The 13195-nt window shown below is 60.3% G+C and overlaps 1 protein-coding gene across 2 annotated transcripts in view; it reads left to right on the forward strand.

Annotated features, from left to right (window-relative positions):
* C17H10orf90 (chromosome 17 C10orf90 homolog) overlaps positions 1 to 13195 on the forward strand; it is a 123572-nt gene that overhangs the window by 100399 nt on the left and 9978 nt on the right. For both annotated transcript variants that reach the window (XM_054729193.1, XM_054729194.1), the window contains 2 exons: positions 9682 to 9875; positions 11079 to 11256. In XM_054729193.1, coding sequence (XP_054585168.1) covers positions 9682 to 9875; positions 11079 to 11256 — 372 coding nt within the window. The remainder of the gene's footprint in view (positions 1 to 9681; positions 9876 to 11078; positions 11257 to 13195) is intronic.

Below are 13195 nucleotides of genomic sequence, written 5' to 3' on the forward strand. Positions count from 1 at the left end.
TTAACTCATTGGTTATACACATGCCCGGAAGCGGAACTGCTGGATCACATGGCGGTTCTGTGTTTGACTTTCTGAGAACCCGCCATTCCGTTGTCCATAGCAGCCGCACCACATCACATCCCCCCCCCCCACCCCCCAACCCCCCCAGCAAGGCACAGCTCTCCAGCCTCCCACACCCTTGGTCACTCTGGCTGTTTTCTTGTTTTTCTGATAGCAGCCATCTTGCTGCCTGTGAAGTAGCATCGCATGATGGTTCTGATGTGCGTTCCCCTGACGACTCCCTACTGCTGCTGAGTATCTTGTTGGGTGCCCATCGGCCATTTGTACGTCGTCTTTGGATAAATGTCCATTCAAATCCTTTGCCCATTTTTTATTCAGGTTATTCCATTGTTTCTATTCCTAATTTGATGAATGCTTTTTTTTTTTTAAGCATGGATGTTGAATACTGACATACGTTTTATGTACCTATTAGGATAAAAATGGGACTTTTCTCCTTTATTTGGCAAACATGGGGAATGACATGGGTTTTCATATGTAAGTTAACTATGTATTTCTAGGTTAAACTCTAGTTGTCATGGCATGACGCGTTATACTCTTTGTTGTTGTTAGTCCTCTCTCGAGGACGTTATTTTTTTCCATGTCATGGGGACCTTGACGGTGAGCCCGCACCCTCTGGGCCAGTGCGTCGAGACCACCAGGCCATTTTGAACTTGGATTTGACTTTTCCACTATTGTCCTCTGACTTCCCTGCCTTTGGAGACTTGGAGTTGTTGTGACACCGCCCAATAGTGGTGGGTCTGGAGGGAACGGGCGTGTGCATGGGGAGACCTGGAATGCAGAAAGCGCACATTTTAAACTCCTCCCGAAAACGGAGTAGAGGTGAACTACCGTGCCCCGTGCTGTGGGGGACACGGTGGCGGGAAAGATAACTTCCTCTGTCCCAAGATGCACTCAGGCTCCACGGGAAGAGAGAAATGCAGAGTCAAAGCCAGTCCCGCGGATAACCCGGCCTGCGCTGAGCCTGCAGAGCTGGCGGGTGATTCCCAGGGCGAGACCCGTGACGTCTCAGGGGGAAGGTGGCCTGAGCCGGATGGAGCAGGACGTCCCCGGGGGGCGGGAGCCAAGGACAAATGGGGCAGGTCCTCGGGTCCCTGGGGGCTTGCAGGGCTGCCAACAGGAAGGAGGTCAGGGCCAAGGGCTTCCAGTAGCACTTGGGCCGTGGGCGCACTCCCGCGCTGCATTGGGGGAGGCACAGCCCTGCCTCCGGTCGGTAATGTTAACGAAAAAACCATTGAAACCTGTAAAGAATTTTAGTGAGTTTATTTGAGCCAAATTGTCGACATATGCCGGGAAGCAGAACCTCAATGAAATGAGATAATGCTCCGGAGAATGCAGGGTTACATCTATATTTATACCTTGAAATCAAAGAAAAGGGACGTAGGTGAGTTACATGAAATCCATTGGTGACAGATTAGGGAGGTGGGACAAAGCAAAGCGGGGAAACCTCTGGGATTGGGTGAAAAGTGAAATGATGGACATGTGCTTCTCTTACAGAGATAGATACAGGATACTTTAACGTAATTAACAGTTGACAATTAACTTGATAACAATAACAATGAAGAAATGTCCCGGTGCCATTTGTTGTGCCCTGAGGGGTCCGGGGTGAAAAGGAAGTTACAAGTTACCCAGACATCTCACAGACATCTCACAGATATGTTATCTTAGAGGCAAAAAGGCAAATGGGCTCAGGAAAGAAGATCTAAGTTGATCTTTGTCAGGGAAGATATCGGACTAGGACATGACTACCCACTATAACCTGTTTGTAGTTAAATATTTAATTTTCAAACCATCCTTTGTGGTTATTTCAGGTCTCTGAGTTTGCAAGACGGCCACACAGGCCTCCCCTGAGCTTGTCAGGTTAGCATGTGGCTCCTTTCGTTCACAGTACGAAGGCTGTGTCCATGGAGCTAGGGCGAGTCTTACTCTGAAGATGCCCAGTGGGGCCTCGGCCCTCGAACTTAATTCGTTCTGGAGGCTGTTCCAGAGGCAATGGGAAAACCGAACCATTCTTCCCCTTGGAAATCATGTAGATGGAATCAACTCGCTGCAGACCCCCAATGCCCCCTCCCCCCGTTTACCTTTCTCATATACAGTACATGTCTGATGTACTGTTTAGTCCATAAATAAACACTTCTCTTCTTAAACGTATGGAGCCGCCCCCTCGTAGCCTTACAGGAGTCCCTCTCCGCGCTCACCCGGGGGGTCAGAGGCAGCATTTTTGCCTTTTCCCGTGTCACTGCCTCCGAAGTGCTGTCACCATCTCACTGCTTTTCCTTTGTCCGAACCAGCAGCAGGCTTCCTCCCTCTTCAATGGCCTGTGATCATTGTGTCTTTCACCCTCTTTGCAACATTAGCGCTCTTGATGGCCTCTTTAAAATGGTGCTAATTGTCCATTTCACCAGCAACAAAAGCAAAAAAAATCCATAATAATAAAAGCGTAATATGCTAATTAGACCAGACAGCTGAACGACCTTCCGGACAACCTTCTGGACGAAGCCTCGGCTTCTAGTATATATACACTGAGTGGCCAGATTATTGTGATCTCTGAACGCATAATAATCTGACCACTCAGTATATATATATATATATGAGTGGTCAGATTAATATATATATATATATATACACATACATATATATATATATATATATATATATATATATATATTAGAGGGGACCGGTGCATGAATTCATGCATGGGGCGTCCGGCCAGCCTGGCAAGGGGGAGGGGACATGGGCAGTTGGCTGGTCTGCCTGCTGGTCGAACTCCTGGTCGAGGGGACAATTTGCATATTAGCCTTTTATTATATAGGATATACACTGAGTGGCCAGATTATTATGTGTTCAGAGATCCTAACAATCTTGCAACTCTGTATATTCACAACTCTTGAGATGTTAACAACACGGGTTTAACTGTAAACTGACGCATGCTGGCGTGTTCTCGCCTTTGTTTGCGGGCTGAGACGCGCTCCTTGCTGTGCTGAGGTGTCAGCGTGATGGGTTGTCAGGTCCAGAACCTGAGTGAACCACGACAGCTTTCCCCCGTGAACAACCTGGTCGAGAACCAGATTGTCGCCGACGGGAGGCGTCCGGGAGCCAGGGTTTGCCTGCACGCCTGTTTCCTTGGGGTTTCCTGGTAGAAATCCACCGATGGTGTCGAACCACAGCACCCCGGAAGCTGGCGTCTTCAGACAACCTGGACTGGACAGAGAAACCGCCGAGCCCGTGGGCCCGGCTCCCGGCTGCACGTGAGCGTCCTGCCTCTGTCCTGAGCACCGAGCGCGCCGGCCCACGGGCACCGAGTCCGGGTCCGCAGGGAAAGGCCGGAGGAGGTTCTTACGGGGATGCAGTTGGAGGTGAAGCGCGTTACGTCCTGAAACCGAAAGCACACAAGCCCCCGTCCCTGCCGCTGAGGTGAGTTAGTTCCTCAACCACAGAGACGGGCGAGCAAGTCCATGACCAGCCAGGCCCGGCCGCCACGTGTCCAGCAGCGTCGTCGGCTTCGGCTCCACCGGCTAAGCACGAGGGGCTGCGGTCTGACACCGTGTCCTCCCAGCGGCCCCGCCTGCTCACACCTGCCGGCCACGCCTCTCCGCGTGGTGGACGGTCCTGCCTTTCTGAGATGCACTTGACGGTGACTTCACTGGGGTAGGAGCCACATGCCGTGACTGCCGTGGCCCGTGGTGCGCCAGCCAAACCCTCCCCGACGGCCATTCCGGGAGGCGGTGAACTTGTGAACGCTGCATGTTGTTACGTGTTCCTCTACAAGAGTCCCTCATGCCACAGGGGCAGGGCACTTACAATTAAGGGCCCCCCAAGCCAACCTCATTCCTTCACCCCTCCTCCAGCAGAGAGACTTCCACGTAAGATGTGGGCGACGTTTTCCCGCCGGGAAGGGCAGCCCCTTCGGATCGCAGGCGGAGTCTGCCCCTCTCTTCTCCCGGATGCCTCGCCGGGGTCTGCGGTCTGGGCCGCGGGGCCTCTGAAGCGATCTCCGGCTTCCTTCCTGACAACCGTCTCACCGGCAAGGCCGGGGGCCGTGTCAGGGCTGGGAAACGGGTGATTTCAAATCCAGGGGACGCCGCCGCCGCGAGGGCCGGCTCCGTGGGAAGGACAGGGTTTCCGCCGGCGAGTAATTGATCTCCGCTCCTGTCTGCACGCCCCCCCTCCCCGGCTTTTGTCTGATTGTCTGCCCATCTGGGCGTCTGCTCAGACGGAGCGCAGAGAGCGCGGGACGTCGGAATCGCTCGTTTCCCCCTTAGTTCATAAACGCTTTGGGGCTGGAGCTGCCGTCCACGGTGACGTGGTTAGAACGAGCTCTGTCCGCGTGAGGTTTCCCTAACGCCCGTCCACGGAGCGGGTACACAGCCCCCCGTCCCCCCGCCCCGGCCCTCTCAGCCCAGTGGGCTGGCAGCACCCGCCACTGGGACGGCCCGGGGAGGCCCGGAAGGCTCCCGCCAGCCCCTGCGCAGAGCGAGACGCTCAGCAAAACAGGCCGGGCCGGTGGGGGATGGGCTCAGTCTCCCGGTCCTCGAGGCCACTGAGGCCAGAGCACCGGCTCCTCTGGAATAGCCTGGCTTCGCCATCATGAGGGCGAGAGGGGGTGGCCCCCGGGTCAAGGCATCCCCCTCCTGCCACGCATCCGCCGATGTAGCCGCTTTCAGGGACACACGGCGCTCGGGGAGACGAGGCGGAGCGGGAGCTGCCGTTCGGTGTGGCTGTGCTGGGACAGGGTGAGCTGGGCCCGCGTGCCGTCAGGGTGTGACTGGTGGGGACATTTGGTCGCCGCCTTTCCTGCAAGCGTGGGCCTTTGACGGGACGTGGGGGTGTTTGAGCGTGATGTTAGGCTGCCCGAGGGTGTCGTCGACGTTCCTGCCGTACGTAACTGCACATGTGCAATGGGAGTCATCGGGGCTCTCTAAACCCCTTTTCCGTTACTTTCTCTACCGTCAGCTTTCCTGGACCACAGCTCTCGTGTGGAACCTCAGTACAGGGCTGCCCTGCGCCCAGCATCCTGGCCATCAAACGGGGGGTGGGGGGTGGGGGGAGTGGGGGGGAATGGGGGGAGGCGGTATACTTTTCCAGGGACCACAGGGCGTCCCCGAAACTGCCTCACCCACTCCTGGAGCGCGAGGCCTGGGCAAGGACAGGGGCCCGTCCGCTGTGCCTCGGGAGGGCGCTGGCTCTCCCGGGCGGCCCGTCTCTGTCCCCTTTGGGTGTGTGTGTGTACAGTCGCAAACAGAAACAATACATGTGTTTTTCCTCAGCACGTTTTATTTTTAGACAATCTGGAAAACGAAAGGCCGTCCGTGGAGCCACGTGGCTCTCGTTAGTGTTAATGGGGAAGAGGCATCTTCATGGAGGGAAAGGACCCCCCCCCCCCCCCCCCCCGGTGTATAAATAACCGCGGGCTGTGGCCTCGGGAGGCCTGGCCGCCGCGCACGCACGTCATCGCTGTGTCCTCACGGGGCGGTGGGAGGGGGCTCACCCCAAAGCCCTCCTGATCTGGGCAGGGTGGGCTCTGCCGGCTCCTGGGGAACCCCCTGCCTTGCTGATTCTCGCTGCGTTCTCCTCCCGGTCCCAGGGCACACCCCTGTGACCCCAGAGCCGGTCCCCCGCGATGGGGCTTTTCTGAGAGGTTCTGAGTGTTGGTACGCAGGTGCCCACCTTGAAGACCGTCAGGGCAGAGTAGAGGTTTGGCAGGAATCCCACGGATGCTCCCCCACCCGCCCCCTTCCCAGGGCAGATCTCAGCACCCCCGGAACTGGCCGAGGAGTCAGGGCCCTCTGCAGGGGAGGAGGCTCAACACACAGGCTCAGAGGCCGGGCTGGGCTGCCCTTCAGGCCCCTTTCTGCATGTGAAGGTCACCTGAGGGTCGCAGATCTTCCCGGCCCTGCAGTGACCTCCGCGTCCCTTCCTCTGGCCTGCTTCCCAGCAGAGAAGCCCGGACAGGGCACTGGGGGGGGCTTGTGCATTTAGGGGACAAGACCACAGTCCGTGGGGCTGGAGAGCAGAGCGCCCCCTCCCCGAGAGCTCCTGCGGGCCCAGGAGGACGGCCGGGCTTGCCCCACATAAGTGGGCACAACCTCCAACCCACAGTGCCCGCACGGGCCTGCACCCGGTCAGTCTAACGAAATGGGGAGGAGAACCAGCCGGGGACATGGGGCTGGGACCGGCCAAGGATGGAGCAGACTGGCTCCCTGCCCGTGTCTTCCTGCGCGTGTATTTCCTCCTCCGTTTGCAGTAAGGGGTCTGCCTAGGTCACAGGAGGGATCCATGTATCAGGCTGTGCCTTACCTGTGGGCTATCGAGGGCTGGTTCAACTGTAACAAAGACGCTCCTGCGCACAGCGCACTATTCGTTTTTGAGTTCACAGCGCCCGTTTCCCCCTCCCAGGACAGGATGGTTATTATCCCATTGCCCAGATGGGTAAGTTGAAGCCAGATCGGGCCTGGTGACCTGTGCACGGTCACATGGTTAATGGGAGGTGGAGCCAGGCGGGAGGAGACCCCAGATCTCGGGGCATTGGGGGAAGGGGGTGTTCCAAATCCTTTTGTTCATTTGTATTTGAAACACCTTCCGCCTTTCTGAAATGATGTCATGCTGCACACGTGGCCATCCCGGGAGCGCCCGTGCCCTGACCGCTCCCACGGCCCGCACAGGTGCTCGGGGGCCGGAGCCGACCCGGGTGCGAGTCCGAGGAGCTGATGGCCCGTTGATGCTTTTGGAACCGTAAACCGTGCCGAGACGCATCGGACGCGTTAACCAACGCAGCACAGGCGTTTGCCAGCGTGTCTGCGCCGCGTCTGGTGGGTGGACAGGTGCGGCGACAGTGAGTCGCGGTTCAGTTTCTGGGCGGCGCCTTTCAGCTCCGTGAGAAACGAGCCCTCTGTCGGGTTCTTCTCCCCCGTCACCGTGACCACCTAACACCCATCCGAGCCCGAGCTGTTTGGACGCACAGAGACAGGGCAGACACGGTGCCCGGCGTTCCCGCCCCCCACCCCGCGTCCCCGCAGGCTCACGTGCAAGATGTGAACAAGGGCCGTTCCCACCAGCATTTGTCTTACATCCACCAGCAGGTGCGCCCCGAAGACCGCCTGAGCCTGGAACCCCGCTTTTTAAAGGGCGCTGTGATTCCCGTTTGGCCCAAAAGGTCCCTTTGGAAGGGATGGAGATGGGGAACAAGGCGGCAGGAACCAGGAACCGGGCGGAACCGGAGGGTGTGACACCTCCTGCGAGCAGCTTTAGGGACGTGTCGGGGCACTGGGGGGTTAAAAGCAGGATGAAAGCTAGTGAAGTGCCCTTTCCCTACTGTTTTGGAATCATGCATAAGTTGGATAGTCTGTCCCCAAAAGCGGGGGCGGGGGGGCATAGGAAAGAACAGTGCACGCCCCCCAGTCACCTGTGAAATTCGCTGCCTGTGGGGCCGTGGACGTCCAACAGCACTCAGCTGCTGAACGGAACCTTTTTAAATGCCAGAAGGAAGGTGCCTCGGCCCCAGCCGACAGGAGACAGCTCGCGAGAGCCAAAGTGCCGGCCTCTCTCAGGTCCCCGGCTCGTAGAGGGAGGACACATTCTCTCAGGAATACTTGTCATTTTCAGTGACTTTTGCCCTCTTCCTATGGCTTCAAAATGATGATTTTCTTGTTTGTTTTAAATATATTTTTATTGATTTCAGAGATGGGCGGGGGGGGCGGGGCGTGGGAGAGAGAGAGAGAGAGAGAAGAGAGAGAGAGAGAGAGAGAGAAAGGAACATTGATTGGCTGCCTCCTGCACGCCCCACACTGGGGATGGAGCCTGAAACCCGGGCCTGTGCCCTTAACTGGGAATCGAACGGTGACCTCCGTGTTCCCAGGTCAGCGCTCAGCCGCGGAGCCGCGCCCGTCGGGCCAAAAGGAGGCTTTTCAATGAGACGTGAGAAGCGTATCGTCACAGAGACCCTCCCCTGTGCGGGGCGAAGGGGAGACGCTCTTACTAGACACAGACGCTCCCGCAGCTTTTAAGAACCAGTTAAACACATTTCCACTTTCCTGGAGCTGAGGGGTCTCTCGGGGCCGCTCATAAAGCAAGCATGTTTTGTTTCTTATGACTTACTCCCGGCGACGAGAGAGAAGTAACTCAGGAAGTCCACGCGGGACGGGGGCGACGGGCGGAGGGAGCGTCTGTCTGGGGCGACACCACCTGTTTATTTCATCGGGACGTGATGGTCACCTGGGGAGGGGGCGGGACGGGGAGGACGTGAGCTGTGTAAGCCTCGAGGTCCGGGACGAGGACGGCGGAGGAGACCAGCCGGCTCTCACTCTCTGCGGCTGCCTGCGGTCTGGCCGGCCGGCCGGGGTGCAGGCTCGCCGGGCCCTGAGATTTCTCCTTCGTGGCTGTTTTCATGCGCCGCGTGCTGCTCCTCAGAGGCCCGGGGAGTGTCTCCGGGTCTGATTTTCAAAAACCGTTCTTCAAAGGGAGCGGCGTTCTTAGCAGAGGCTGCTCCCGGGGCCACGGGCCCAGCGGGGTGGGGGTTGACATGACTGAGGTTTGTAAGAAACGCAGGGAAAACCAGAAGAGCGATGTCCGCCAGGCGAGCGGCCCCGCAGGGCTGAGGGGCCGAGCCCGTGCCTTTTCCACGGGACCCACGGCTGGCAATCCACTTCCTTTTCTGACCTGGGACCCTAGGAGGGATTTATATCTCCCCAAATGGGGTTTCCAGACCTTGCTCAGGAAATGAGGGTCTGGCTGGGGGTGGAGGGCGGACCAGGGCCATCCCGAGAGGCAGGAAGTGGAGGTGTCCTGGGTCAGGCCTGTCTGCTCCCCGCCCCGGCCCCACAGAGCCCCCACGCCGGGGACTCCCCAGCCAGAGTCCTGGGAGTGTATTGGGGAGGGGATTCTAGGATCAGAGCTCCCCACAGTGTTGTAAACCCCTAACTCCGTATCTCACACCGGAGGCCCAACCTTGGATGGCGTTTAGTCAGCACTTCAAATGGGCCCTTCAATGTTGCCCGTTTCCTTCACACGACTCCGCGTCAACCAGCTGGGTCTGGCTGAAGGCCGGTGGCCGCGGGGCGGAGGCCAGAGATGCGCTTCCTGTGGCGGGTGCCACTCCAGCGTCACCGCGGCCGCATTCAGCGAGTCCCCGTGGCCCCGGGACGAGCCCGAACCAGCGCTGAGACGGGACCTCCCAGGCCCATGTAGCCAGCGGTCGTCGTGGCAAATCAAGGGGAGGGATGAATAATTAAGGCCAGCCCCGTCTTCCATCATGAACGTAGCAACCAGAAGATGAAGGCACGCTCTGACCCAGACACCAAACGGTGAGGACCCTACAGGAACCGCTGGACCTGCGGCTCAGAACAGGAAGGTTCTCCTCGGCGCGGGCAGGGCTATCCGCCCGTGGGCAGCCGGGGAACGTGTCCGCGGGCGGCGTGGTTAGCGGGTCGTGGGGGCCGGCCGCCCACGGGCACTCCTCTCCGCGGCCAGGGCGGCCGGGGTCTGTGATGAGCCGTGATGTCTGCGGCTTAGCGAGGCCCGTTCGTGACCCGCGGGCATTTCCCTTTTCCAAAGGGCCTCCGCGGCTCACAGCGGCGAGGGGCCGGGAGAGAGCGCTGCGCCGCTCACTGGGCTCTCCCCTCCCTCCAGGAGACTACACCTGCTGCGACCTGGTGGTTCAGATCAAGGAGTGCGAGACGCGGGAGGCCGCCGCCATCCCCGGGCCCGCGCCCGCGCCCGCGCCGCCCCAGCCCGCGCCCTCCGAGGAGCCGGAGACCCGCGGCCTGTGGGAGGGCTGCTCCGAGCGCCGGCCGGCACCAGCCAGCTCCTCCTTGACCTTGCAGGTGAGGCCCTCCGCATGCCACACCTGGCTCCCGCCACGGGGAGACCGCTCCCGGGGTCACATGCCCTCACTTCGGCCTCTGAGGCTGGAGGCCTGTCTCGCCTTCCTTGAGGCTGTGTGCCTCTGGGCAGGTGCCCTAACCTCTCTGGGCCCCTGTGTCACAGCGTGAGTCACGGAGACCATGACACCCGTTAGGCACGAGCGCCGCTTCTCCTGAGAAGGCCCGTGTGTTACGCTGGCGGATGACCTGGGTCTGAGCTTCCTCAGGCCCCCAGTCCCCCCCCCACCCCCACCAGGAGCGAGGGGCTCAGGACACTCCCATCCCTCCCATCACGTCCCTGGAAGATGGGATTAGGGCATCCGGTTTGGGCCTGTGGGAAATGAACGAATGGACAGGGTGGCGGTGGAAGAAAGGATAGGATGGTAGACGGTTGCCTTTGCTCTCACAACCCTGATGTTGGTTCTGGTCCACCGTGTGGGCCGCGGGGGCCGAGAGGGCCTGTGCCATCCGGGGGGCTGGGCCGCCTTTCCATGGGCCGGGGAAGGCCATGGGGACCAGATTACGCACTGACACTGTCGGTCCCTGAATTGTCCTCTTGCTCAGCTCCTTGGCCAGTCAGATGGATGTGCCCCCCCCCCCCCCCGCCCCCGTGTCCCTCCTCTTAAAAATGCATGGCTCATTAGTTAAGCAGCAACCTGTGAACCAGGAGGTCACGGCTTCATTCCTGGTTGCGGGGCTCGATCCCCAGGGTGAGGCGTGCAAGAGGCAGCCAATCCATGATTCTCTCACCATTGGTGTTCCTCTCGCTCTCCCTCTCCCCTCCTCTCTGAAATCAACCCTATATAATAAAAGGCTAATATGCAAATCGACCAAACGGCAGAACGACTGGTCGCTATGACGCGCACTGACCACCAGGGGGCAGACGCTCAATGCAGGAGCTGCCCCCTGGTGATCAGTGCCCTCCCACAGGGGAGCACCGCTCAGCCAGAAGCCGGGCTCCCCGCTGGCAAGCACAGTGGTGGTGGCAGGAGCCTCTCTTGCCTCAGTAGCAGCTCTAAGGACCCCTCGGGGGACGTCCCTGACTGCGAGAAGGTGCAGGCCAGGCTGAGGGACACCCCCCCCCCCCCCCCAGTGCATGACTGTCGTGCACCGGGCCTCGAGTACAAATATATTTAAAAATAAACTCTTTCCCCGCTCCCTCAGGAAGCGCTGGAGGCCCGGAGGCCGCAGTTCATCTCTCGCTCGCAAGAGCGGCTGAAGAAGCTGGAGCTCATGGCGCAGCAGAGGCGGGCCCAGCGCCAGGAGAGCCCGGGGCCGAAGCCGGGCCCCCTCCCCGTCCGCGCCAGCAGGAGGCAGTTCACTGTCCCCCATCCGCTTAGCGGTGAGCTCGGTGGCTGGGGGCGGGGGAACTGGGGGATCCTCTGGCTGGGACCTGCACCCCAGGTGCTGATCCCACGCTGCCACCATGTCCACGGGACTGTGTTCGCGCCGAGGACCTGGGTATCACAGAGCCGGCCCCGGGAGCCGGCCCATTTTGGGCACTGAATTCACAGCTTCCTTGGCTCACAGTTCGCCACGGGGCCGGGAAAGAAGCCCCAGGGCCTCGCAGCCAGGGGAGCAAGTGCACATTCTCGGCTCCTGACGGACCCCGCAGGGGGCCCTCTGCCCTGGACAGAGGTCAGGGTGCGGAGCGGACCCGCTCGTCGGCATCAGCGTGCGTCATCTGGAAGCCCCTCGCCTGCGGAGCCCCGAGGGTGGAGGGCGGAGAGGAGCGCGTCACGCTGACCCCGCGGGCGGCCTGTCACTCAGAGGAGGGTCAGCAGGAGCGGGGCTGGGCTGGGCCCTGAGCAGACGGGCCTCGGTCCTGGCTCCACGGAGCTTGTGAACAGCCTCCTACTCCAGCAAGAACAGCAGGAGGCGGCGAGGGCAGGACGGGGCCCGGAGCCCATCCTGACACCGGCAGCTCGGCTCTGAGAATCCGGAGGCCAGGGAGCCTCCGTTGTCCTGGGTGCTGTCCTAGGATTCCTGTGTTCCCCCCGCCCCCCCCGCCACGGCAGGCTGGGCCCGCATCCCCCAGAGCGCCGTTGGGGGGATGGTCTCAGACCCTGGCAAGGGGGGACGTGAACGCAGCCTTCTCGGGGTGAGGGATTCGGCCGTGCCCCGCCGCTCCTTCCCGGCGACACTCCCGCATGCTAAGGGCAGGGAGTCGCCAAGGGACTGGGCCTCGTGCGCTCTGCAGGCCCCACGGGTCCGGGGCACCGTCCCCTGCAGGACCCGAGGGCCGCCGTGGTCCTGCGCCTTGTTTCCGGGCTGCTCTGCGGAAGGAGCGGGCTGGGCGGCTGGGACATCAGCAGTGGATCCCGCCGGAGTCTGGAGGCCAGATCAGAGTCCAGACGTCCGAGGTCCGGGTGTCTCTGGATTGATTCCTGCGAGGGCCTCTCTCCTGGGGGCTCTGGGGGCTCTGAGACTCCTCGCTGTTCCTTGGCTCGTAGATACGTCATTCCAGCCTCAGCCTCCATCTCTGACGGCCTCCGTATGTGTGTGTGTGTGTATGTGTGTGCGCGTGCATGTGCGTGTGTATGTGTGTGTATGTGTATATGTGTATGTGTGTGTGTGCGCGCGCGCGTGTGTGTGTGTGTGTGTGTGTGTGTGTGGTTGTGTCTGAATTTCCTCCTCTTCTAAGGACGCGAGTCCTTGGCTCAGGGCCCACCCTGACCCAGCGTGACCTCGCCTTAACCTGAGGGCATCGCAAAGGCTCTCCTTCAAACGCAGTCACGGCCACGCGCCCCGGGGCTGGAACACGCCGTTTTGGGGAGACAGGCCTAGGCGCTGCGTCATCCTGTGGTATTTGGCCCGAAACAGACGCCCTCCCAGGCTCACACTCCCTTACAAGAAGGTCTTCAGACCGTGTGTGAGGCAGGGGTCGCGCCCCGTCACTAGTTTTAAGTTCCCGAAGCCCCTTTTCATTCCCCAAGTTCCGGGACCGTCCAGCGACCAGCACGCTCTCGACCGGTGAGTCAGACGCGTTCTGCAGCCAGAGCCCAGTGCGGGCGCGGATCGCGGGGCGGTGTTCGGCCCGATACACAAATCTGCAGCCGCATCTGTCTGCGGCCTGTCTGCGGGCAGGATGGTGAGGCGAGATGCAGATGTCCCCCTGCATGCCGAATTAGTTCATCCATCACACGCGGGAATGAGCCAGCCACGGTGTCAGACGTGTTAGCAGCGAGACTGCCTGCTCTCGGAGCAGGGCTAGCGCCGCCCATCAGTCTTGACCCCGAACAGACTGGGGAGGTTCGAGCGGGAGCTCTGGCAGCGGGACA

This window comes from Eptesicus fuscus, chromosome 17 (assembly GCF_027574615.1).
Source record: "Eptesicus fuscus isolate TK198812 chromosome 17, DD_ASM_mEF_20220401, whole genome shotgun sequence".
NCBI lineage: Eukaryota > Metazoa > Chordata > Mammalia > Chiroptera > Vespertilionidae > Eptesicus > Eptesicus fuscus.